This window comes from Fistularia commersonii, chromosome 8 (assembly GCF_037954325.1).
Source record: "Fistularia commersonii isolate RoL2024-O1a breed Wild chromosome 8, RoL_Fcom_v1.0, whole genome shotgun sequence".
NCBI classification, from domain to species: domain Eukaryota; kingdom Metazoa; phylum Chordata; class Actinopteri; order Syngnathiformes; family Fistulariidae; genus Fistularia; species Fistularia commersonii.
Genome location: NC_141291.1, coordinates 1,923,050 through 1,950,466, shown reverse-complemented (window position 1 = coordinate 1,950,466; position 27,417 = coordinate 1,923,050). Strand labels below are relative to the sequence as shown.

Sequence of the window (27,417 nt, the reverse complement as noted above, 5' to 3'; positions counted from 1 at the left end):
TCAGTCAAATAGATAATATCTTCAACTCTCAAAATATTTTTTAATGGGTACCCATTTGTCAAGATATAGGTCTGTCTGAAGTCGTAAGTTTGCTGTTATGCGTTCCATGCAGTTTCCATCCTTAAGCCTCTGACGCCACTGGTCCAGTAGGTGGGTGGGTGGGGTTTGAGCCAGTTTACTTGATAATTTTATGTGCAATTAATAGAAGAACTCTAAGCGAAAACACCTGTTTTTTCCTTAAATCGCTTGTTGATGCTGTACCCATAATAAATTGCTGTGGATCAATTGGTCTGTTTAATTTTAGAACCTCACTTATTTGTTTTTTTTACCTCTTCCCAGAATTTCATCAGTTTAGGGCAGTCCCAAAAAATGTGGGAAAATAGTCTAATATTTTGAGATAGGATTTTTGAGTTTTCTTAAGATGTAAGCCATAATCAGCAATATTAAAATAATAAAAGGCTTGCAATATTTCAGTTGATTTGTAATGAATCCAGAATGCATGACATTTTTGTTTTTGTAATTGCATTACAGAAGATAAAGAACTTTATCACAATATTCTAATTTTCAGACACAGTCCTGTAGAAACAAGAAGATAGCAAGACGTCCACGAATAAATAGACAGCATCAATAACAACAGCATCGGGGATAATAATGGACAACATAAAGGAACAGTGGGGGTGAAAAATACACAACCAGAACTAAACGAGAATATAAATAGAGTGAGAATAGCAATGAATAAATTAAATAAACACAAATAGGCAGGATGTGTGCCGGCCGGGACCAACAAGGATAAGAAAGACAGCAGAGTTAGTGCACGGCATGTGGATGGGAGAGGTGGTGAGATTGTGGAAGCAGCACAGATGCACCTCAGGCAGGTCAGAGTGTGAGCTGTTCTACAGTCTGACGGCCGCGGACACAATAAAAAAGCGTCTGAAACTTCGGGTTTCGATGAAGCGCCGGCCGAAGGAGCCGCCCATCGGCTGCAGCTCGTGGTGCAGGGGGCGGGAAGGATTGTCCGGGGTAGCTTTCCGTTTGTCCTTCACCTTCCCGACCACGACCGATTCAAGATGGTCCAGGTTGAGTCGCAACACCGAGCAGGCTTTCCTCACTATCTGGTGTTCCTGTTGACCTCACTGGCGCATGAGGCTACCATCGACTGGCTACCATCAAGTGGCTACAATTGACTGGCTGCCATCAACTGGCTACCATCAAGTGGCTACCATCAACTGGCTACCATCAAGTGGCTACCATCAACTGGCTACCATCAAGTGGCTACCATCGACTGGCTGCCATCAACTGGCTACCATCGACTGGCTACCATCGACTGGCTACCATCGACTGGCTACCATCAAGTGGCTACCATCAACTGGCTACCATCGACTGGCTACCATCAAGTGGCTACCATCGACTGGCTACCATCAACTGGCTACCATCAAGTGGCTACCATCAACTGGCCATAATCGACTGGCTGCCATCAACTAGCTACCATCGACTGGCTACCATCGAGTGGCTACCATCGACTGGCTGCCATCAACTAGCTACCATCGACTGGCTACCATTGACTGGCTGCCATCAACTGGCTACCATCGACTGGTAGAAGGTCTTGAGGAGCTGCAGATGCCAAACCACCTCAGTCTTCTCAGTTACTATGGTAGCGACTCTGCTGTATTTGTTTAGAGGAAATATAGGAGTTTTAGTGATTTCCTACTTTTGGGATGAGCTAGCACGGAGACGGAGAAGGTGAAGTGAAGCCGCTGTCACTTCATCGTTCTAATTATTCTAAAAAAAAAAAGGTTTAAACAGCGACTCGCCATCGTTGGGCCCATTACACCGCAACTTGTCTTTCAAAGTGAAGTATCTGCTGTTGGTTTCTGAATTTATCAAAACAAAAATGCAACTTATAGTCCTGTGTGACTTATATAAGTGTTTTTCTTCTTCATTGGACATTTTTGGCTCTTGCGACTTATGGTCCAAAAAATACCGTCATTGTTCCAAGAAACCGCTGACGCCGTAGGTCTCCCCTTCGAGTTTTCCCTGCCTTCAGAAAAATAAAAAGAAGTACTTCTACCTATTGAAGAACATACAGCTGTGAACGCTGCTTTGCAGACGGTTGACCTGCGTTTCAGCACATGCTTTAAAAGAACCGCGGTTCAACATCTGAGATCTTTGCTTTTGAGCTGCGGCGCTGCGAGGCAGAACCCACCAGAACACAAGAAGGGTAGCGTTTGTTCACGGGAGCTAAAAACAGAATAGTAAAATACAAAAAAAAAAAAAAAAAAATTAAAAATTCATCGCTAGGCATATGAGGAGCAACTGCCTCCGAATTGATGTTTCTTTCATTCCTCGGTGATGTGGAGGATTCCGTAGCCTTGATAGCGGCGAGTGTTGTTGCTTTACAAAGTCCCGGCCGGCTGGGAAACCCTCACCTCCAGGAGAAAACAAAAGACGCGCTGCGTCCGCTAACGATCACATGCGAGGCGGCGAGGAAGGCGGCGCCGCGGTCGGACCTTCTGACTCACGGCGAGAAGGTCGGCTGGCCTTTCCGCGCCAAGTCTCAAATCAAATTCACGGGTTAATTGCAAACCTTAAATCGCCCGGGCGAGCACAGGAGCCAGTGAAAGGTCATGTGACTGAGAAAATGAACTACAGTAAATTCCAGACTATTGAGCGCGCCTGATTATTAGCTGCACCGGCTAAATATAACAAAATAAATATATGTGTGCATAAAAATGCTGCGCTTGTCTCTAAGCTGCAGGTGTCCACCTTGGAACATGAGATATTTTCACATTCACTTTTTTTTTTTTTTTAAATATAAATCGGTAACATCCACAAATACGTACTGGAAATGCTTTTTTTTTTTTTTTTTTAACATAAATAACAATAAGTAAAGTCCATCCATCCATTTTCTATCCCAGCTTTATCGTCCTCCAGCTGATCGCTATCTCGTTTTCCTCATGCGTGATAAAACCGTTAAAGTCGTCTTCTTCGGTATCGGAATTGAACGGCCTCAGAATTTCACGATCATTTTATCGGTCCGATGTGACGAGATTAAATGTTTTGACGTTGTGGAGCTCATTAAGCCAAAAATATCCATAAAGTAGCCGCATTGTTGTTTAAGCCGCAGAGTTCAAAGCGTGTGAAAAAAGTATCGGCTTCTACTCGTGAAATGACGGTATTATTGGAATTCAATTTTGTTTTTATTTTATTCTTATCTTCATCATCTATAACCCTTGACCAGTTCCTCGTTGGACAAAAGGCCACATATGGAGATACCAAACCACTCACTCTATCATTCACATCACGTCACATCAAAAAGTAGCGGCTTATAGTCTGAAAATTACAGTATTATTGAAAGAAATTATTTAATTTAATTTTATTTTATTTTATTTTATTTTATTTTATTTTATTTATTTATTTATTTATTTATTTATTTATTTATTTAATTTTATTTTATTTTATTTTATTTTATTTTATTTTATTTTATTCATGCATCATCTGTACCCCTGGACCAGTTCCTCTTAAAAAAAAGGCCACATATAAAGATGCTCAACAATTCACTCAATCATTCACATCACATTATATCAAAAAGTAGTGACTTATATTCTGGACATTTTGGTATAACTGCAATGTAATGTGATTTTATTTGAATTTATTTTATTCATCCATTCATCATCTGCACCCCTGGACCAGTTCCTTGTTGAACAAGAGGCTACATATAGAGAAGCCCAACAATTCACTCTATGATTCACATCACGTCATATCAAAAAGTAGCGGCTTATAGTCTGGAAATGACAGTATTATTGGAATTAATTATTTTATTTTATTTTATTTTATTTTATTTTATTTTATTTTATTTTATTTTTATTTTATTTTATTTTATTTTATTTTATTTTATTTTATTTTTATTTTATTTTATTTATTTTTACTTTATTTTATTGTATTTTATGTATTTATGTATGTATGTATTTATGTATTTATTATTTTATTTTATTTTATTTTATTTTATTTTATTTTATTTTATTTTATTTGATGTATTTATTTATTTATTTATTTATTTATTTATTATTTTATTTTGTTTTATTTTATTCATGCATCATCTATCGCATCACTTCATATCAAACAGTAACGGCTTACGGTCGGGAATTTACGGTACGTCTCTGTAGGACGTGTGAATGTTCAGATGTTTCTTTACAAGACGGTGGTTTTTGTTTTTTTTTTTACGTGGCGCGGCGGTCGACCGTCCACCTCCGCCACCCCGAGCGCGGGATGACCGGTAAAAACGAGTACTGAATGTACTCTTGTTATTTTCTAAAAGCAACAGAACGATCAGATCTCCCCGGCTTCGGCGGCTGCAGAAGGTAGAAAGCGATCCTTTGAGGATCCGGGTCATTTTGCAGGTTTACTCACCCACTTCAGACATTTCAGGCACCGACGCTACAAAGGGTCCATCTGGAAATTTGGGCGCGTTGTCATTGATGTCTTGCACTTTGATGATGAATTCTGACTTTGGTTCCAGGGCCTCCTCGGTGTTTCGGTCCAAGGCTTGTGCGTGCAGGACGTAATGCGTTTTCCTCTCGCGGTCCAGGCTCTTGGTGGCGTGAATGTCTCCCGTCACCTCGTCGATGAGAAATATGGTCCCGGCTCCTTCCCCGCTCAGAATGTACCTGACGGAGCCGTCGCCTTTGTCCGAGTTGGAGTGAAGCTGCAAGAGAAGGCGGAAGGGGGTGAAACGGCGAACGGACGGTCGCTGAAATTCAATGTTTTCCGACATATTTACCGGGAAAAAAAATACAAATATGGTTCATAATCACGACGCTTCAGTTCCGGTTTTACTGCTGATAAGGAGAAAGCTCGGATAATTTAGAAATCAACAAAGTAGGTATCAGAAAATACATTTTTATACTATTTTTTTTTGTTTGTTTCTTAGTCGATATCGGTTGATTGCAAAAACCTTCATTCTGATATTCATTGATCCAGCATCACTCTGTAGAGGCGTACAATCATTCACTCCTGGACAATTCAGTGTCTCCAGTGAACTTCCTGTATGCTTTTGGACTGTAGGAGAAACCATGGAGACGCCAACCAAAGACCTTCTCGCTGTGAAGCAGAAGGTCTAACCGCTGAGCCGTCACGTCATCGTAATTTCGTCTAATGTCATCGTCCGATCAGAAATGCTGAATGTCCACATTTGGTCGAATGATCCCCTACTTGTCTGTGGAGGTTCTCGGTCATCCAGGTCGTGGAGAATTCTTGTCAAAATGTTCTTAACTTGGCAACCGGACTTAAATTTCTTCACTTGAAGACGTTTCAGCTCCTCATCCGAGAGGCTTCTTCAGTTCTAGTAACCAATTGGGAGTTTCCGAATACAACCGCCAGGTGTTTCGGGCGGGTCGAGGTTATTGTGGCTTGTGGTGTAAATGGAGTTGATCTGCAGAAGCTAGGTGAAAGGGGGGTTGCTATGCTAATGAGGGTGTTGTTCATTGGAATAAAAGAGCAATGTGGTGCAAAGGTAGAGCTAAACAAAGGGGTGAGGCCTATCGGTCATCCCAAATTGTGCAACAACATATCCGTGGAGGTTCTCGGGCATACAAGTCATGTGGAATTCTTGTCGAAATCTCGCAACTGGACTTGAATTCTTTACTCGAAGATGTTTCAGCCGCTCATACGAGAGGCTTTTTCAGAACTGAAGAAGCCGTACCGAGTTTACTCAGAATACCGTTTTGATGCGAACCAAGTACTTCTCGAGGGGGTCAGATGTTCCCTTTCTGATCTGAACTGCTCCTTCTATGATCTTCATCTCCGCTGAGGTGCCGCAGGGTTTACCGTCCTCGGATCCGCTTCACCACCACTTCCATGTCCCGATCTCACCCGATGCTCCGGTTCTGCAAAGAGGTATCCGGCTCGTCCCTACGGGTATGCTTTTGTTCCCACCATCTTGGAGCTTCACCGAGCCGTGTCCTACTCACGCCGCTCAAAGAACCCCCCCCCCCCCCCAAAAACCTTTCAGCCTCCGAGTATTTCCCCGCCTTCCCGCGGCAAAAGAAACATCCAACTCCATCAGACAATCCCTTTCCCCTCCGGTATCTCCAAGTCCTCTTACTTGTGTCTTATTCCCCCTTCCTGCTCCGGGTAAATTATTTCCCCTGCGGACCTTCCCATTAATTCATCCCCTTTTTTTTTTTTTCCCTTTATTTGTAAAGGTGTTCTTTTATCCATTACTCAGCGGCGGATCGCTCCATTGTCCCCTGTCTCCTCCCATTCTCTTCATCACTCCCCCCTCTCTTACCCAAGCGCCGTGTCCAGTTGCATCACGGTACACCTTCTGTATCCCGGCCGCCTAAGTAGCGCCAGCGCTAGCTCGAATTGAGCCGAATGTTCAAACCGACGAAGTTTTTAATGCCGGTTTAAATGGACGGTTCACATTTTGCGTCAATTCTTATCCCGTTTTTTTTGTGACATGGCACCGCTTGTCTTACCATTTGCTTTTGGATATCGTGGATCGCCGCCCCACCATCGTATTGTCGGGCCATTTTCAGTAATTAGACATCTGTCCCTTCCGTCCGGTAATTTCTCACACTTTGCCTTTTCAAAAAATCCATTTCCTCGCCGCGGTTTTAGAAATACTTATCTTCAGCCAGACTGGATAATGATCACTCCCTGAAAGTTCCCTTCCCGGTACATTCTCAAAATCGCAGATGGGCCGTCAGAGGAATGATGTATGCTCCCCCTGTATTAGTATCTATTCTCTTGTCAAAACCATCATGTGCTAAATGATTCCAATTCCGGAGCTCCTCCATTAGCGAGTCGTCTGTTACATCTCGCGCCCGAGACGCGTCCCGACCCGCCGATTCCTCAAGGTCGCCCCACTCCCGACGTTCTAAATGAATTGTATTACTTTATAATCACGCCGCGGTACTTCCGAGGCTCGCACTTTTACCCTGGCGGGTGATAATTTCCCCGCCTCCTTCCGCCCGAGCACCTGCCTTCCACCGGCCACCGGTTAAGAACCGCTCAGGATTCGGCGGTCAGGCGTCGGGAATTCCGCGAACCGACCAACGGTAGCCGAAACGGACGGGTATCCAACTTTGATTGACGGCCGCCCGACCCCGAACATTAACCATTTAGCGCCTGCCTGAGATATCTTGCTCTTACTCGCCGGGTAATTCATGTGTTCAACTCTTTCCTCATCCACGAATCTCCCTTGCAGGGACTCCCGCCGTCCTGACTTTGGGTTTCTTTCATCACTCCTCCTCCTCTTCGCTTTTTCATTTCCCCCACCGCCGCTTCCGCCGCCTCGCCTTCGCCGTTTTTATTCCCTTCGTTCCACCGTCCCACTCCAGCGGCTCCTCCGTCTCTTTCCTTTGCCTTCAGGATGAGCGGTGGAAGATTATATAAGCCGCCGTCCGTTTGTTCATTCATTCATTTATCCATCCGACAAACCGTTCATCTATCGACCGCCCGATCCGTCCGTCCGTCATTCATTCATTCGTTCTTCGGTTCAGCTTTTAATCCATCCATCCGTCCGATATTTCATTCGTTGATCCGTTCGAAAAAAAGCAATCATCCATTGAACATCATTCATTCATTCATTCATTCATTCATTCATTCATTCATTCATTCATTCACACACCCATTCATTCAGCTATTTGTCAATGAATAAACATTGGTTCATTAATCTATCCATCCATCTGTCTATCCATCCATTCATCCACCCGTCCATGAATTCACGCATTCATCCATCTATCCATCAATAAACAAATTTTTCTTGATTAATTCCTCAGTTAATTATTTAATTCATCCACCCATCTATGCATTTTTCCATTGTTTATCCATCCATTCATTCATTCATTCATTCATTCATTCATTCATTCATTCATTCAGCTACCCATCAATCAATGAACAAACTATTGTTTATTAATTCCTTAGTTAATTAATGAATTCATCCACCAATCCATGCATTTTCTCCTTTGTTTATCCACCATTCCATCCATCCATCCATCCATCCATCCATCATCTACCCTTAATTCTATCATTTATTCTCCAACCCATCATCCATCCATCCATCCATCTATCTATCCATCTATCCATCCTCATCCATTCATGGATTCAACCATCCATCCGTTCATCCATTTATCCATCCATATATGCATACATTCATCTACCCATTCATTAATTCATCCATCCATCCTTTCTTTCACAGTTATTCATTCATTCATTCATTCATTCATTCATTCATTCATTCAGCTATACATCAATAAGTGCTATAATAGCTGTTTGTTCATTCCTAGATTCATCCATTCATCCATCCATCCATCCATCCATTCATTCAGCTATCCATCGATCAATAAACAAATTATTGCTTATTCATTTCTCAGTTAATTATTTATTTAATCCACCCATTCATGGATTTATTCCTTCGTTGATCCATCCATCCATTCATTTATCCATCTATCATCTACCCTTAATTCTATTATTTAGTGTCCAATGCATCATCCATCCATCCAAACATTCATCCATCCATCTATCCGTCCACATCCATTCATGGATTGACAATCCATCTTTTCATCTATTCATCCATCCATGTATTCATACATTTATCTACTCATTCATTCATTCGTCCATCCATCCTTTCTTTCACTGTTATTCATTCATTCATTTAGCTTTACATCAATAAGTACATTAATAGTTGTTTGTTCATTCCTAGATTCATTAATTCACTGATCCATCCATCCATCCATCCATCCATCCATCCATCCATCATCTATCCTTAATTCTATCATTTATTCTCCAATCCATCCTCATCCATTCATGGATTCAACTGTCCATCTGTTCATCCTTTCATCCATCCATCCTTTCTTTCACAGTTTATCATTCATTCATCCATCCATTCATTCATTTATTCAGCTATACATCAATAAGTACAATAGTAGCTGTTTGTTCACTCCTAGATTCATTTATTCATCCATCCATCCATTCATTCATCCATCATCCATCGACCCTTAATTCTATTATTTATTCTTCGATCCATTATCCATCCATCCATCCATCCATCCATCCATCCATCCATCCATCCATCCATCCATCCATCATCTATCCTTAATTCTATTATTTATTCTCCAATCCATCCTCATCCATTCATGGATTCAACCATCCATCTGTTCATCTATTCATCCATCCATATATGCATACATTTATCTACCCATTCATTAATTCATCATCCATCCTTTCTTTCACAGTTATTCATCCATTCATTCATTCATTCATTCATTCATTCATCCATCCATCCATCCATCCATTCAGCTATCCATCAATCAATAAACAAATTATTGCTTATGAATTCCTCAGTTAATTATTGAATTCATCCACCCATTCATGCATTTATTCCTTCGTTTATCCATCCATCCATTCATCCATCCATCATCCATTCATCCATCCATCTATCATCTACCCTTCATTCTATTATTTAGTATCCAATCCATCATCCATCCATCCATCCTCATCCATTCATGGATTCATCCATCCGTCCATCTATTCATTCATCCATTCATCCATCCATCCATTTTAATTCAATCATCCATCAATTAATTGATTTGTTTTACCTTCATTCATTCGCTCATTCACTCATCCATCCATCCATCCATCCATCCATCCATCCATCCATTCATCCATCCATCCATCCATCCATCCATCCATCCATCCATCCATCCATCCATCCATTCATTCCTCATCATGTCTTCTAAGGTTGTGAATGTGTGTCAGAGGTCACTCTGAGGTGTCATTCAAAGATCCCACTGATCCAAACAACCACTCGCCCTCATCCTCCCTTCTGGCTCATTCATTCACACATCTGGACATGTTGTGGGAGGAACCCGGAGAACCAGGAGGAACCAGGAGAACCTAGAGGAGAACACGCTCCTCCACTAGGAACCCCGCCTCCAACCATCAGAATCAGACTTCTAGCAGCGAAGTGGAAGCGCTAACCAGCTGCGCCGCCGTGCTGCCCGCTTAAATAATTACTGAGCCTACATAGTCTTGGCACAGTGTGCCTCCTAATTACCCATCCCAGTACCTCCCTGGAAAAAAGAGAGTTCCGAACGGAGACCCGCTGGAGGTTAAAACCCGTACATATTATTCAACGCGAAGGGAAAATTTGGACTTGAGAGACACGTCTCGGTGACAAAGATAGTGAGGAGCGGCGGTGGTCGGCGGCCGGCGGATCCCCGGCGGACGTCCAACACAGATATCACCCCGCTCAATGTACCCACTCTCAGACTCCACTCTTAACTGAGCATAGCTGAATACACGTATCCGCAGAGATTACATTTTTTTTTTTTTTTTTTTTTTTTTGGGGGGGGGGGACCCTAACAAGATTGTTAGCGATGGAATAAAATGGCTGCCTATTTCTCACTGGGAGTCGGAGTCGGGAGCGAGGGCGGAAACCGAGTCACTCGTTCAGCCGTAATTGATACCAAGAGGATTAAGACTTTCATGGCAGTTGAACAGCCAGCCTGGAAGTTTTTTTATATCTTTTTTTTTTAATAAATAGATTTAACAATAGCGCCTCTGCAGTCATTTTGCTAATACATAAACTAGAGATTTTTGTTTTCTCTTTAAATGTATTTATTTCTTTATTCATTTTTTCCCCCCAGCGTGAAATATCACAGCTCGAGATCACAGAGCGACGCGTTCCCGTGTCTTCTCGGGTGGCGCTGACTTGTATGCTCGTGTGCGGATTCACCTCGGTTCGTGAGAGGCAGGAATCACATCTCCGTTTAATCAAAAACAAGGCGTACTCAGTTCTTCGGAGACGGAAAGATAAACAGATAAACACCCATGTGGTGAATAGTGTTTATCTTTTTGTTTGAGGCTAAGGCTGAATGGACTTGTACAGCTCTTGCATCATTTCGCGGTTTCAAAGCACTTTGCGCCGGATTGCATTCCCCCTTAGCATGCTCAGCTTCTGCAAGAAGGTGGTGAAGTTCCCCCGGGGTGACTTTCAATGTGGAGTCTCCATGTTCTTCCCGGGTCTCTTCTCCAGTGTCTCCAGATTCCTCCATGCTGGGGTCGTCACTGGAGACCCCAACTTGCCCAGATGTGCGAATGAGAGGGTGAAGAGTCTATGTGATGTGTGATGTTGGGGTCCGGAACAAGCAGCAAAATGAAGGAGTGAATGAATGAATGGATCTGTTTTGTTTGTGGAGGTTCTCAGTCATCCAGGTCATGGTGAATTATTGCTGAAATCTTCTCCTCCCGTAGCAGTACAAGTTCTTCTCCGATGGGCTTACAATATGGTAACCAAAACAAAGACTTTGTCAGCCACCCGAGTTAATGCAGTCGCCCCCCAATTGTCCCTTAGGGACAAATGAAGTTGTTTTTTTTTTTTTTTTTTTTTCTGATTCTGAGTGAAACATGCACGCCTCTATGTCAGTGGAGGTTCTCCGTCATCGAATCCTTGTCGAAATCTTCTTTTCTTGGAAACTGGACTTGTATTTCTTCACTTGAAGACGTTTCAGCCCCTCATACAAGAGGCTTCATCAGTTCTAATGACCTATGGGGAGTTTCCCGTCAGGGGTTTTTGGGCGGGTCTAGGTGACCTGTTCTGTAAATGGAAGAGATGATCGGCAGAAACTATGTCTAAGACGGATTTGCACACATGGACGAGGCCCATCTACATGGATCTACATGGATCAATACCAGGATGGACCAGGACCTTCTGCACCCTCTGAACAACCAGGAAAGATCCAACACCAGAAGCCGCCCCCGGTAAAGTCCACATGAGCCCCAGTTCATGTGATCCAACAGATTTCACTCCATAGCTTTACCTTTTCACATTCCAATCCAGGCCATCCCACTAAGTTACTCTTTTGTTCCAACCAACGACACTCACATTTGCATAACAACCGAGTTTCTGCCCATCCATCATTTACGAGCCACCGTAACCCAGACCCGACCAAAACCCTGGTAGTTATATTTTGAAACTCCCCACAGGTCGTAAGAACTGAAGAATACTCTGGGCTGAAGGCTGAAACACCTTCAAGTGAAGACATACAAGTCCAGCTACCAAGACAGGAAGATTTCCACATCAAAATCATGAAAGTTAGACTTGAGTCAAGTCACCAACACGTCTTGCTCATCAAGTCGAACAGCGTCGGTCACAGGTCACCTCTAATCAAATCCTGATCCGGCAAATACGGGACTAATTAGGAGGCAGGTGTTGATTGTGTGTCCGACCCCCCTTCCATCCCCGCTGGCCTTTCTGCACTAAGCTTGTAATTAGATAAGGAGCCAAAGAACCTCCTGAATCAGCTTCTTAATCAACTTCTAGATGGTACTCGTGTTAAAGTCGGCGTCTGAAGCAGGTCCAGGGATGGGACTCCACCGGACGCCACCCAGGCCCGGCCAGGAGTCAGAGCAGCTCCTCCGCTTGTTTTTCACAACTCCAGGAAACGCCGCTTCGGCTCCAGCTCATTAATATGACCTTGCCTTCGCTCAGGTTAACGATTTGGACAAAGTGCAACAGTAGTGTTCATCGCAAAACAAAGGGTTTCATCGGGATTAGATAATACTGAACCCGAGTTTTTAGCAATAATCCCGCTGGGACGAAAGGAAAGCGAGGGTTATCTATGTTTCCGTCATTGTGCTTTGCTTTCCAACCAACCATCGGGAAATTAGCATCGGACGCCGAGCAGATGACGCAGCAGAACATCCAAGAGGCGCGTCGTCCAGTCCGGGAGGCTGTGGACAATCCAGATTATCCTGGTCCTCCAAGAGTTTGCTCTCGATTCCGTTTTCCTTTTGTTTCCAGACGCGTACAACCATAACACCCTCCCGCTCAGGTCATACAGGAGCATACAAGTATAGAGTTCTTCTGACAGGGGGAGGAATCCGGAGAACCCGGAGAAGCCCTTCCGAGACACTGGAGAACACCCCGGCGTCTTGCTTGTAGAAAATCTTTGATTAGTGATTCCCCCGACGCTCGCCGGCGCTCCTTTTCTTTCAATTTAGATATTATTTACTTTGCCTCAAGTTCTGTCTCGTGTGGATTCTACGTCTGATGACCTTCCCCTCGTGGAGAGATTCTCCTTTCACTTTTTTTCAAGTTCTTGCTTTCACCGGGAACCAAGCCATTTAGGTCAAGTGGAATATTAACGTAATATCTCACCTTAGAATAACGAAATAGACGAATGTTTCGGCTACAGTTTGTCCCTTTGGTTAATCTCAACAAACGTACGGTATTTCCAGAAACCTCCTGATGAGAATTCATGACCTGTAAATCTATGCGGGTGGTTTGAAGGACCAGCGAAAGACGGTTTCACTTCTTCAAAAACATAATATATAAATATATAATACAGGAGTTGAATTGACCTCATGACTCGATTTCCACAGTAAAAGGAATTTAAACGTTTTTAATCTGTTCTGGACCCCCGGCTTTCTTACATGTCTTTAAGTAAGAAAAATGCACTGAAAAGCAAATCATTTATCTAAATATATATATATATATATATAATAGTACAAAATAAAAGAATGCAAAGAAATACATTAGTTTTATTAATTCTAACCTTTAAGATGGATTAAAGATGATGCCGGCGGAGGAGGTTGGGGTTTTTCATTTTTTCATTTGGCGCTCTATCGCTTAATTTACTGGTGACACACTTATGCTACGCTATGCTGCTATACGTAACCTGCACACTTGGCTACACCTTAATGCTAAACTTCATTTAGCGACGGAGTGAAGCGGCTCCTCTTTTTAAAACCATCAAAACCGTCGCAGATCGTCTTTCAAAGACTCTCTTATCATCACGCTGAAATTTACCACTTGACTTGCAGTCGGTCGGTCCAATCTGACCTTCTCTGACGCGGGCGTCACTGCACATGTGCACATAACGGCGCGTTCTAGCAAGCTAGCGAGTTAGCCTCCAATTTATGTCTTCTAAATTATGGGTATAAAAATGAGTGCGGGAGCTGGACCGAGTAAAAGGGCTAAAACTTATCACTTCTGTAAGGAATGGGAGGTGGACTTTTTTTGTGCGTTCATCTAAAGGGGAAATGTGAAGCGGCATTTTCGGATTGTTCATAAAAACCACAGCACTGACTTCCGTCCCAAAAGTAAGCCGACAAGGAGAAAGGTGAAGGAACTAAAATCCCAGCAGTCATTTTTCTCACCGCTAACTTCAACTATGCTGCTAACACAATCACAATAAGGTATTTACCAAAAAAGTACCCTGTTGTCGTGTGCCATAAGGCTTCATGCAGGTATGCAAGATCCACAAACATGTATTGTGTTAAGTATACTCAGTAGATATATCAATAAACATATATTCAGCATTTTCAGTGGAGGTAGATCATTTCTACGTGGTCATTTGAAAAGTAGCTCACAGGGTGAAAAAGTGCGGGCACCCCTGATCTTTACCGTCACTCTATTCTGCAGCCGAGGAGTCGCAAGAAGAATCACAAGCGCCCCCTAGCATGAGGCAGCAGAACTGCGTGCCTCACTTGGTGGCTCTTGGCAGGTAGTTTATGATCTCTTAGAGCTAAAAAAAAAAACATCAACGCACATACAGTTGTTGAAATTGGAATTTTAGTTTATAGAGTAATTGTGTTTAAAGGTTTTATTAGCGACGTACAGTGATAGCAATACGGTGTTAGTGCACAGCATGCAAGCAGTCAGCCATCATTGCGCGATCTGCGTTGAGGCTCGACAGTCCACTGCCTCACCGCACGTCTCTTCTCAGTATTCGAACGGTAAATTTGAAAATCCAGGGATTTTGAATAAAAATAGTTTAAAACTAGTAAAGGTAAATTAAATATGTTTTTATAATGCAAATCGCACCATTTACTGGCAAGTGAGGCAGGCAGGTCCTCTCCCGCCTCCCCAGACTGCACGTCACTGCCGTATCTTTCCGACAACAACTTCTCCGTCTCTTCCCGGACGAGTTCACGACGCACACACCTCGCGGCGTTGCCGAAACCTTCTTCCCGCTCCTGATTCAGATCCGGGCTCCAATAACAAAGCGATAAAATCCACCGGGCGACGGCTCGTTTCTCGGAAAACTAAAAACGTAGGCGCCCGTGTAAATCAAGGTTCCACTGTATTTTACACAAATCGTGACATCCGAACGCGAGCTAGCGCTACTCTGTGTACTTCGTGCAGCAGAGTCGCGCCCAGAACACCGATACCTCGGGTGAAAACGTCACGGGGAATGTGAAACCACGACCCCGGCGTGGCCTTGTTGTTTTGTGAGCTCGGTGCAGAGGCTCCCGGCATATCCGTTTCTTTCGCGGGGGCATCAAAACAAGGGATTGTGTTTATCTGGCCGTCTCTAGCTGGCTTTAATAAAGTCCAGAGGAATAGATGACTGGCGCGCCGCGGCGGGAACGGCAGCCGGCAAAGCATTTCTGAGGGCTTTAAAGAGATCAGCCGCGCCTCGGGTTCTGAAATCACTGATGAAAACACTCCAATCTCTAGGAAAAAAAAACGTATAATTCGATGTTTTCCCCGCAGGAACACCTGGGAGACGTTCTCTTATCAACATCCCACGTGTTTGGTCTTTAAAAGTCACGACCAGCTTAGGTGTATTTGTTGGTTTAATTAACATCCCGTGGCAAAGAGTCGCTCTCAACGTCGTTCCTGAAGAACCGAAGGAAACCGTCCACATTTTTTCACCCGGCGTCGTGTGAAGTCGTGCGTCCGACGCTTCCACCGACGCAACGGCACTCGGACGTAGCCAATGGGAGATGTCGGTTTCCATTCCCACCCTCCGGTCGCCCGGCGCGTCTGCCGGCGCTAACGAGAAGTGAAAAGCCATTAATCACCAGTTCTGGGATGAGGGGGGAGGGGAGGGGACAGGTAATCGTCAAATGTGAAATAATCCGAACTGAATTGATTTGAATTAATTCTTTCCCCCTGATTAGGGGCTCATTACGCGCCGCAAATGAATCAATGGATGGAAAACGATTGCGATCGTGTCACTCGAAGACCGTCGAAACCGAACGGTTTCGCTTCACTCGCTCATCTGCGCGTCTTATTGAGCATTTTTATTTTTACGGTTCTGTCGGAACTCATGTGACTTGCTTAGTCCAGATACTTTTACGGGCTCTTCTAGACTGCTACATCTCAAAGGGGGCTCCCAGAGTTCAATGTCCACTTTTTGGGCAAGAAAAAGTGCGGAGTTGGGCTTTTTCACAAGCAGAGCAGGGAGAAGATAAAAACTAGCCTGGAGTTCACGGCTAACACCGGCCCCGACCGAGGTCCCTCTCTGCCTGTCACAATTTAAAACCTAAAAAGGTCTGCGGACCTTCTCGGTCTTGAATTTCTTCACTTGAATACATTTCGGCCCCTCGCCCCAGTTGATCGGCAGAAACTAGGTCCAGGGGTGGTTGCTATGCTAAGTACGACATATAAAGCAATACCAAGATGGATTTGCACACGCGGACCAGGATCTTCTGCACCCTCCAAACAACCAGGAAAGACCCGCGTCCACATGAGTTTAAGCTCTTGTGATCCAACAGGTTTCGCTCTTTTGTTTAGCTTTACCTTTTCACATTCCAATCCAGGTCATCCCATTAAGTTGCTCCTTTGTTCCAACTACGACACCTTATTAGCATGACGTTAGCGGGGGCTGCTCCTGGCGGTGGGTCTTTTGTGATTATTGGGAGCGTCCAGATGGATCCGGTCTGTCTTTGCAAATGCGTCTTGGTATTGCGTTGGGTTAGGGTTAGCATACTTAGCATGTTAGCATAGCATTCTGCCGATCAAGTCTTCCATTAGCACAAGCCACCATAACCTAGAGCCGCCCAAGTCCCTGGGAGTTGGGGATGAGAGGCTGAAACATATTCAAGTGTAGAAATTCAAGTCCAGTTGCCAAGACAAGAAAGTTGGGCTAGGCTACTTCCTGGATCCAAATTCGAGCAGGACCGTTCTTAGAACTGAATTTCTCGAAGTGTTCTTCGTGAAAGCCTTCATGTGACACAAAAGATTAGGCAGGTTGTGTGTTTTCCTACGGTTGATTTGCATTTATGTCCATTTATTTACTAAACTTGATCTGCACGTTTGATTCAAATGTCAAAATGCAATCCATGGATTAAATCCGAGGACGAGGAAGGATCATAAATTAGGCTACGCGTCCACATGCAGCTTATAAACCCCACTATCTTTTAAAAACAGCGCCGGGCGACATGCGTTCTATCTCCAACCCCCGCTTATCTGTGTTGTGTACTTTTATTTGAACATCTATTATTTGTGACATCCGTCGACGTAAAAGCTCCCGCACGTTGACATTTCAAGAATTATTCAATGGAAAAAAAAAAAAAAAAAAACAACAAACACCTGCGGCGGCGAGAGTGGAAGGGTTATTGCATCGACCCCTTGCTGATGCGTGGACGAGGAGGGGAGGGATGAGGAGGCTAGCTGGTGATTAGCGCCTCGACTCGGTGTTTCGTAATTAGCGAAGGGAGTGGATTCATTTTTGATTAAATCCGCTTCTAGCACTCCACTCGAGAGGACTTAATCACTTTTTACGTGGGCGTGCTTGATTGTTTGATTATCACCGCATTTTGGCCCGTTCCCTCCCAATCAACTGCACCTCGACCCCCCTCCGTTCTCTCGGATTGATTTGTTTCGGTCACCGTAAACCCCGGTGATGAAGCTCGGCAATAGCGATCATCCGTCAAGACGGAGCGGAGACGGCTTTGCGGAAGACACAGCCGGAGATACGAATCAATCAGCCGGGCCCGAGCGGTTGCCCTCTATCTCGACATCTGCCGAGAGAAACGGGGATGAATCATCGTCCTCCCGGCGGGACGGACGATGCCTCGATGTACAGAAATTAGATGATTAAGAGCCTCCGGAAGAAAAGTCGGGAGATTTGAATGGACGAAACGCTCGGGAACGACGTTTGCGCGAACGGAGGAACGCAACTTTGGAAGTGATGCATTTCCAGAGCGACCGACACGAGTCTGGACACAATAGTTGTTTTTTTTTTTTTTTTTTTTTTGTTTCTTTTCATCAGTACATCCTGGAAAATAATAACTACCGTCATTTCTGGACTATTGGGCGCACCTCAATATAAGCCGCACCGGCTAGTTCAGGGGTCGGCCATTTGGACCCGGTTTCCTCGGGAAAGAAAACACTGGGAGCCGCAATTACTTTTTGACGTCTAAAATAAAGGTACCACTGTATATATTGCTTTTTATTACCTTTACACTTTGTATAAACAAGTGTGTTGCTTCTGAAATTCACAAAGTATTACGGAGAAAATTAAATTTTATTTATGTAATGAACTCATTTTGAGCTTTCAGAGGGTTTAGTGGAGCCTTGACCTGAATTTTAGAAATAAATCGGGAAAAAAAATCACTGTGTCAGTAAACAGTAAAAAAATAAATATTTGCAAAATATCTTCATAAATATTTATTTTACCTGGTTTGTGGGACTTCTGCTCCTGAACTTCTGCGCGCAAGATCTACAAATCAGGACTTCCGGCTTCCGCGAGTATGACGTTATTTTGAGCGAGGAAAAATAATGAATATAATTTCATTTAATATTTCAAGATCACAATAATCTTCCGACTTAGAACTAAAAGTTAAAAAAAGGAATTAAATACACTTCAATTAAATATTTATCATTTATTTTCCCAAGACACTCGGAGCCGCAGTGTAAAGATGAAAGAGCGGCGAGTTGCCGACCCCTGAGCTAGCCGGTCGCTATCTCGGGGTTCCTCCTGCGCAACAAAACCGTCAAAGTCGTCTTCTTCGGTGTCGGAGTTGAACGGACCCAGAATTTTCCAGTCATTTCATGGGCCCGATGTGACGAGGATAAATGTTTTAGCGGCGTAAAGCTCGTTAGCGTCCCCCACCCAAAAAAGTCCATATATTAGCCGCATCGTTGTTTACGTGAAAAAAGTAGCAGCTTGTCATCCGGAAAAGAATTAGCTCAAAGAATTAGCTTTGTGTCATCTGGTAAAAATGGGCAATTCGTCCATGTCTGCTTAACGTTTGAGCGAAATTATAAATAAAGGAAAGAAAAAAAGCAAAAATAGCGATGTTCTGTTTGAACGTAGAGGTCACCGGATGGTTTGATGAGAAGGAAAACGATGGGACTTAAATGCTATGACCTTTACAGTCACCTGATTTTCAACTCGTCTGAAAACCTATGGGGCAATTTCGGATAGAAAATGTCAGACGGCATTTTTGGAATATGTTTGAGTCACGGGTCGTTATCTGAACCGGCTCTGGCCGCCGTTGTATCGGCTCTTTCGGCTCCGCGATGCGCCGAAAAATACATCAGAATCATTTAAAGAGATAAAATAAACAAAGTTCAGTTGATTCGAGAGCTCGGTTATCCAAGCCGGGCCGAACCATCCCTTCGTCCCCCCTCCAACAACATTAAAAAAAAGGATCCCAGAAAAGCGGAATGTACCATTTTCCACTGCGGGGTCATTAAAGAGGAATTCTTGTCGAAATCAAACCGTTTATTGTCAAATGTGCGGAATAAAAACACGTTTCCTTGCGCAGGGAATTCCTGGTTTTCTGTCCGCAGTGCATTTGGATACGCATCGATAAAAAGACTTTAAACATTATTATAAATATGAATATGTACAGCGGCAGTTTAAAAAGACATTTGAGTGCAGTTTGGTGTGAAACTCAAAAGATGCAGGTGCGAGAATGAGTGCGGTTTAAGTGGGAAGTCGACTTTACAGGTGCAAGAAATTGAAAAACAGCCATTATGTTGCTGCGGAGCGAGAAAACACGTCCGCCACGGAGGGCGCCATGTGGCCGTCTTGGCAACCGGACTTAAAATTTATTCACTCGAAGGCGTTTTAGCGCCTCGGCATCAAGATGAGAATCAGAAAAACTTTATTTTATCCCCCGAGGGGCAATTGAGGGTCACATGGGGGAGCAGCGTCAAGGTTGGAAACTTGTGAACGTCAAGACTAAAGTTAAAAGATAAATATAAATTAAGAAAATAAATAAGAATAAATAAATAATAACAACTGAAAAAAAAAAGAAAAAAGAAAAAAAAAATGTAAAAAAATATTTTTCAAAAAAAAAAAAATTACAAAATTCTGCACCATACTGCTAATTGTCTGTAACAAATTGCTCTGCATTTATATAATAAATATAATATGAACAGAGGGATTTCTTCACTTCTAATGACCTGTTGGGAATTTTCCAATATACCTGCCGCGGTTGTGGGCGGGTCGAGGTTATGGTGGATTGTTGTGTCAATGGAAGAGTTGATTTGCAGAGGCTGGTTGTGAGGAGGGTTGTTGTGCCGATAAGGATGTTACTCGTTGGAACAAAAGAGCAATTATGCGGGATTTCCTGAATTGGAATGTGAAAAGCTAAAGCTCAACAAAGAACAAGCTTCTGCAGATCACCTCTTTGAACACTTTAGACCAGCGGTCTATTATTATTTGCATTATGGTTTTATAATCATAATGCAAATAATAATACAAATATAATCATAATGAAATCTACTGGGATAAAATCCGTTCTATAACCGTACGGGTAGTGAAATGTGTCGTGTTGGTATCAGTTTGGTTTCATAGCCTGCTTGCTTTCTAGTTTTCACAGTGAATTATTTATGAGAGAGCTGCAAACAGTTGTGTCTACAAGAAAATTAATATTCTTTGGTCTTTTTTTTTTCTTTGAAAAACCAGTAAAAGGGTTATTTGGTTATTGTTTATTTCATAAATGGTGTCTAATTTTATTATTTATTTTCTGATTTTTTTTCTAATTTTTTTGGTCTTTTTTTTCTGTGAAAAACCAGTTAAGGGTTATTAGGTTATTATTTATTTCATAAATAGTGTTAAATCTTATTATTTATTTTCTGTTTTTTTCTCTTTTTTTTTTTGGTCTTTTTTTCTATTAAAAAAAAAAAACAGAAAAGGGTTACTTGGTTAATATTTATTTCATAAATGGTGTTAAATCTTATTATTAATTTTCTGTTTTTTTTTCAGATTTTTTGGGGGGTCTTTTTTTCTGTGAAAAACCCGAAAAGGATTATTATTTTTTATTTTTTTATTTTTTTTTATTTCATAAATGGTGTTAAATCTTATTATTAATATTCTGATTTTTTTTTTTTTTTTTTTTTGGTCTTTTTCCTGTGAAAAACCCAAAAAGGATTATAATTTTTTTTTTTATTTATCTATTTCATGAATGGTGTTAAATCTTACTATTTATTTTCTGATTTTTTCTGATTTTTTTTTTTTTTCCTGTCAAGATCCCAGAAAGGGTTAATTTTTGGTCATGCGTGGCTTTCTGGAAAACAATAAATGTTTAGACACCTCTGCGATCGGCACACTTTTTGTTCCAAACTGGCCCGGCCTCCCGTCAGAGAAGGGAAAAATTATTTTGCCTTCACAGGAAAAAGTTTGTGGACCCCTTATTTAGACACAGCAGTTTGGACGGCACGCAACTTTTTGCATATTTTTTTAGTTGATTTTATTTTTGTCATTGCTCTTGTCATTGTTTATATTCTCGTTTAGTTTAGTTTGTCTACTTTCACTGTCCCTTTTTTTTTTCGTATTCTGTTATCCTTGATGTTGTTGCTGCTCTTTTCTCTCTGCTGTTTATTTATTTGTGAATGTCCTTAATTTATATTTATATTCATATTTAATTGACACTTATAACAGCTACAGTGACAGAAGAATTTCACCCAACAGAATCGGGGGTCAATAAATTTTATCTTTATCTTTTATCTTCCATTTACACAACAAGCCATGATAACCTAGACTCGCCCAAAAACCAGGAAGTTATTTTGGGAAACTACCCACAGGTTATTTGCAAGTCGACAAGTAAAAAAAAAAAAACAAGTCCCAGGAGATTTTGGACAAGAATTCATGACCGAGAACCTCCTCATTTAAGAGAAATCTATAATTTGACTGAATCCAAACAAAATCTATTCAATATTTAACTTTTTTTTTTTTTTTTTTTTTATCAATACATATAAAATCCCCAAGCTTGGACTCCATTCAAATGCAACTACAGGATCTCTGCAAATATTCATTCAGTCATACGGTGGGGAGAAGCGCGGATTCGCCTTTTTACGAACATCGTAAAAAGGCGTCCGATCTTTCCAGTCTTGTGAGAAGCCCATAGAAAGCACATGTTCCCCTTTCGCACTTGAGCTATTAGTGTTCAGACAACAAGACACTCCCCCAATTCTGTCACAGCATCGAGCTTTTTTTAGCAGCATGAATAAAACATGCCGCTCCTTCGTACGAGGCTCGTCTTTGCTCCGCAAATGAACACATTGTGTTCTGAGACAATGTGTGTTCTTCCCCGTCCGCACCGAAGGAACCCTATTTCCGTCATTTCTGCGACGTGGGCGGCGGCGGCGCGGCGGCGCTCGGATTCCCGTAGGAGGCCTTTCCGTGTGGAGTCTGTGTGGGGTTCCTCGGGGTTCCTCGGGGTTCCTCGGGGTTCCTCCGCCAGCACGGAAACACGGAGGACGTCGACAACATTTCCAGATGGCGCGGATGTTGGGATGAGAGGGTGAAGGGTTGGACGACTCTAAATGTGGTTGGTTTCAGGGCAAACCTCCAATAAGCTGTATGAATAATGAACGAATGAATGAGTGAATGAGTGAATGAATGGACGGATGCATCGGTGAGTGTTTGGGTGCGAGGAGGGTGGATGGATGAACAAAAGAACAGATGGACAAAATGGCAAATGGATGAATTATGGAATAAGTGGATGGATGGATGGATGGATGGATGGATAGATATTCAAATGTAAGAATGTGTGGGTGGTTGGACGAATGAATGAATGAACGGATGGGTGGATGAGTGAGTGAATAAATGAGTGGATGGACGAAATCATGAATGAATGGTTGGATGGTCAAATAGTCAAATGTAATTATGTGTTGGTGGTTGGATGAATGAATGAATGAATGAATGAATGAATGAATGAATGAATGGATGGATGGATGGATGGATGATATGATCAAATGCATGGATGAGGGGGTGGATGGAAAAATGAAAGAATGGATGAATGAACGGTTGAATGAATGGATGGTCGAATGCACAAATGAGTGTTTGGATGGATGGATGGATGGATGGATGGATGGATGGATGGATGGATGGATGGATGACTGGTTGATTAGTCAAATGTAAGAATGTGTTGGTGGTTGAATGAATGAATGAATGAATGAATGAATAGCTGGATGGACGGATGAGTCAATTAATGGTTGAATGAATAAATGACTGGATGGTCAAATGCACGAATGAGTGTTTAGATGGATGGATGATGGATGGATGAATGAATGAATGAATGAATGAATGAATGAATGGTCAACCACATGGATGAATGGGTGGGTTGACAAATGAATGAATGGGTAAATGAATGGTTGGATGAGCAGACTAGTGAATGAATGGTTGAATGAATAAATGAGCGGATGGTTGAATGCACGAATAAGTGTTTGGATGGATGGTTGAATAGTCAAATGTATGAATGTGTGTGTAGTTGGATGAATGAATGAATTAATGAATTAATGAGTGAATGGTGAAATGCATGAATGAATGGTTGGTTGAATGAATGGTTGGTTGGAGAATGGATGAATGAATGAATGGATGAATGAATGAATGGTCAAATGCATGAATGAGTGGGTGGTTGGAAGAATAGATGAATGAATGGGTGGATGGTTGAATAGTCAAATGTATGAAGGTGTTGGTGGTTGAATGAATGAATGAATGAATGAATGAATGAATGAATGGGTGGGCGGTCGGACGAATGAATTAACGTTTGCACGAACAAACGGAAAGACAGAGCAACCGACGAATGTATGAATGAAAGCATGAATTCCGCTATGCTAATCCCTTAGCGTACAATTCAACGGCTTCCTTCCCTCCTCAACCCTCTACCTCCTCTCACGTCCCGCTAAAGCGTTCATTTGCAATTCCGAACAACTCAAAAGTTCTAGCGCCGCCGGCCGTCGCTCTCCGAGGCGTCACGCCCAGCTGACACCGAGACGACGGCGTCCCCGGCCCGCGGCGCCGGCTTGTCTCCGGGACCCGTATCTGGACAAGCCGAATCCCCCGACCAGGCATCCATGTCTCAGTCACGCACGGAGCTGTCATTTCCAGAATGCGTCAGGCCCCCCCTGAAAGGTGTCACTGGGGATTATGGGATGCCCCGCGGGGATTAAAAATGTTCTTGACAGTTCGGCTGTTTGATTTTTATTTTTTTTTTCGCCCCGGCGGCCCTATTATGTGAAGGTATTGGTAAAGACCGCGCAAGTGTTTACGTTGAGCTCGACCTTGAACGTTTATTTTTTTTTCACTTTTTTTTTCGCAGAATTCACATCCACCGCGCGCTCGATTTATACGCCGCTTTAAATATATATATATTTTTTTTTCCGAATTCACCCGCTCACACCGGAAATCCGCCTCCTATTTCGATTTATTTATTTTCCTTTTTTTTTTTTGTTTTTTACGGCAAGGAAAGCGGCGTCAAGAAATGTTTATTTTCCGCTCGCTAACGACCGGATTTTATAATTAAGCAACGGATAGGGAGGGCGGAGGAGGGTCTGCTGCAGTATCTGCTAAATTCATTAATCTTCCTCTGCCTCCTCTCCTGTCTTTGTCTAATTAAGGGTCATTTCGTCTCGCGGCCACATTAGGGACACTGAGCGCCAGTCTCGACCCACATAATTAATTTTTATTTATTTATTTATTTATCTATTAATTCGACTCGCCATCTGGAGACCTCGTCCCTCCACGACACGTATGTCAAATTGATCCCTTAATAATGTTTTTTTTTTTTTTTTTTTTTTTTTTTTTTTGCCGGGTGCTTCATTATCACTCAGGATTAGCCGTTTGTGTTGCTTCGCTCTAATCAGCGGTACTCACCGCAGAGAAAGAAAATAATAAATCACACACACACACACACACACACACACACACACTGAACGCCAACACCCTTGAAGTTTTAGCAATCAGCTAAACAGGAGGCAGACTTCACATCTGCCGCCGATGAATGTGCGGTTGAGGTTGTAACTTGATGCTATGGGCACATTAACTAGCGGTAAATATGAAATATTGTTAAATATTGAGGACGCAACGTAAGTTTGTGTTAGTTAGCATCCATGCCTGCTGGCTCTTTAGGCTACGTGGGCTAATGCTAAGGGCGTCGCGGCCTCGACGGGGGCGCCGCAAAATCGGGAAATAAATTCAGTTGCATTATAGACAAAGCAAGTCCTCTGTTTACGACGTCTTGGTGGTTTACGTCGTTTTAAGTTTTTAAAAACGTCTTATTCCATCTTTCTGTCGTAGGGAAATTTGGACGGGGATAAGCTAGCGAGCTAAAAATGTTGTCACGATACGCAATACGAGGATAAGTGACGTCTGCACTAAATGCGAGTCCCCAGCTTACGGCGAAAACCGTTGCGCCGTAGGAACAGAATTCCAACATAAAAAAAACTCCTATTAATTTTAAAATGAACAAGTAAAGCAAAGCCCAAATAACATTTCGACAAATGATGATACCAAATAACCCCCCTCCATTTTATTTAGGCTATTATTTGCATTTATTTTTTTTTTTATCTGATTTAGGTGACGATTTATAAATTGAAGGCAAAGCCAAAAAAAAAAAAAAAAAAAAAAAAAGCTATTCCATTTTGCCGTATGTGTAAAAAATCTGGCCCCGGGGCTCCACAGTGTTTAGCGCCGGCTCTGGTTAGCACTGCATGATATCCGACTCATATTATATTCACAAGACACATTCGGCAAATCGCGTTTTTTTTCCCGCTTTCCTGCTGTTCGGGTCTGGCAAGGACAGTTCCGATCGAGGCGTTTTCTATCCGGCGAAAGGAGGTTTCGAGTGAAAATATTAGCTTTTTTTTTTCTTCCCCGTCACCGAGCATATCAACCCCCCCCCCCCCCGCTTCAAAACATACTATTGTTGAAATACAGACATATGTGCAGTCAGAAGAGCGTTCTGCCTTCTCTCAAAAGTGCAGTTGAAGGGATTAGTCTGTGCCTGAGTGCCTAGAATAATGATCATTGCGGCGGAGAAACACATTTTCACATTTCAAGAGATAAGGGCGGGCAATCTGCAAGCAGAGGACTTAACCAGCTCCCCGTGGCTTATTGTGGAAGCGAGCAGAAGTCCTCGCTGAGCCGCCGCAATCACGCCGCGGCGTACCCTCGGCGAGCGCGCAAGGACAACACCCACCGCCGCGTTTGCAAACCGCGAGGGCCGTCGTCATCGTCGGCGCTTTCAAAATCTAAAAAAAAAAAGGCGCCGCCGATCGTCTTCTTTTGCAAAGAGATCAAATCCGGACCCAAAGAGGCCCCCAAAAATCGAATATTTCAGTTCGAGCCGCCGCTCGGATTTAATCCGTTATCGGCAAATTATCCGTTATCTTCATTCATCGCAGAGAATCGAACCTCCTTCTTCGGACATGGAAGCGTTCACTTCAGACGTCACGTAAAAAAGAAGCACACCTTCACAAAACAACCCATGGAAGATTTAAATGAATAAAAAGAAGAATAAGAAGCGCTCGACGTCAGCGATACGGTCGTCCGACGACGCTAACGTCTTCTACCAATCAACCAAAACCTTGTAGGATTTCCGTTTTTTTTTTTTTTTTTTTTTTTTTTTTGGGAAACGAGTCTTACCTTCCCCACATACTGAGCTTCTGGTCCCATGTGTTCTTCTAAAACAAAGAATTGGTTCCAGATCCAGCCCCGCTTAGGTCTATGGTGCACCTCCGTCTCCCCGTTGGCGAGTTTGGTCTGGTTTTTGGCCGGCGTCTTCGCCGGGAGGTGATGTCCGGCCCCGTAGCACCTCTGGATGAAGCAGAGGCAAACCAGAAAGGGACAAAGACAGGAGGTGGTAGGTATCCTCATGGTGGCGTCTGTTAGATATCCTCCGGCTCCAAGGTGGCGGCGAGGTCCTCCCGCAGCTCCGAAAAAAAAGAAAATCCCGGGAATCCTTATCCGAGCTAAATAACAGCGGTCCTGGTAAATCCTCTAAGGTTCATGGCTGGAGCCAGAGGTTTAATTCAAAAAGGAGGAAGATACATTTACATTATGCAAGCCGTGAGATGGACGTGAACTTCCGGGTAGCTCTTCTAAGAACTAGAGGTTAATCCTGGAAGCCATTCTGCATTTCCTAGGGAGAGTCGGGGAGGAAACAGAGACACAGAGTAGCAGATTAATTTGATGGATATTAGAAGCTAAATGTCCGCTAATTCCCTCCAATTAAATTGTGTCTGGCAAATCCTCGCAGATGAGGACGCGCACTTCAAACTGCAAAACCGCGATAAAACAAACGGAAACGCCGCCCGTCCGTGTGGCGTCGCCGGAAACGTCCTCGGCGCCTGTAAGGTCGCGGACCTTTTTTTTTGGTTTTTTCCCGACGCGAGCCGGTGAGGTCGGCATCGTGATCCGTCTCCGTGAATCCAAAGACGAGTCC

The 27,417-nt window shown here is 43.0% G+C and overlaps 1 protein-coding gene across 1 annotated transcript in view; it reads right to left on the bottom strand.

Annotated features, from left to right (window-relative positions):
• Nucleotides 1-27,417, bottom strand: part of LOC147231582 (cadherin-18) — a 181,252-nt gene that overhangs the window by 114,519 nt on the left and 39,316 nt on the right. Inside the window, exons 2-3 of the mRNA XM_086150469.1 lie at nt 26,619-27,114; nt 4,408-4,702 (exon numbers count right to left, since the gene is read on the bottom strand). Of these exons, the coding sequence (XP_086006595.1) occupies nt 4,408-4,702; nt 26,619-26,849 (526 nt within the window). The 5' untranslated portion in view covers nt 26,850-27,114. The remainder of the gene's footprint in view (nt 1-4,407; nt 4,703-26,618; nt 27,115-27,417) is intronic.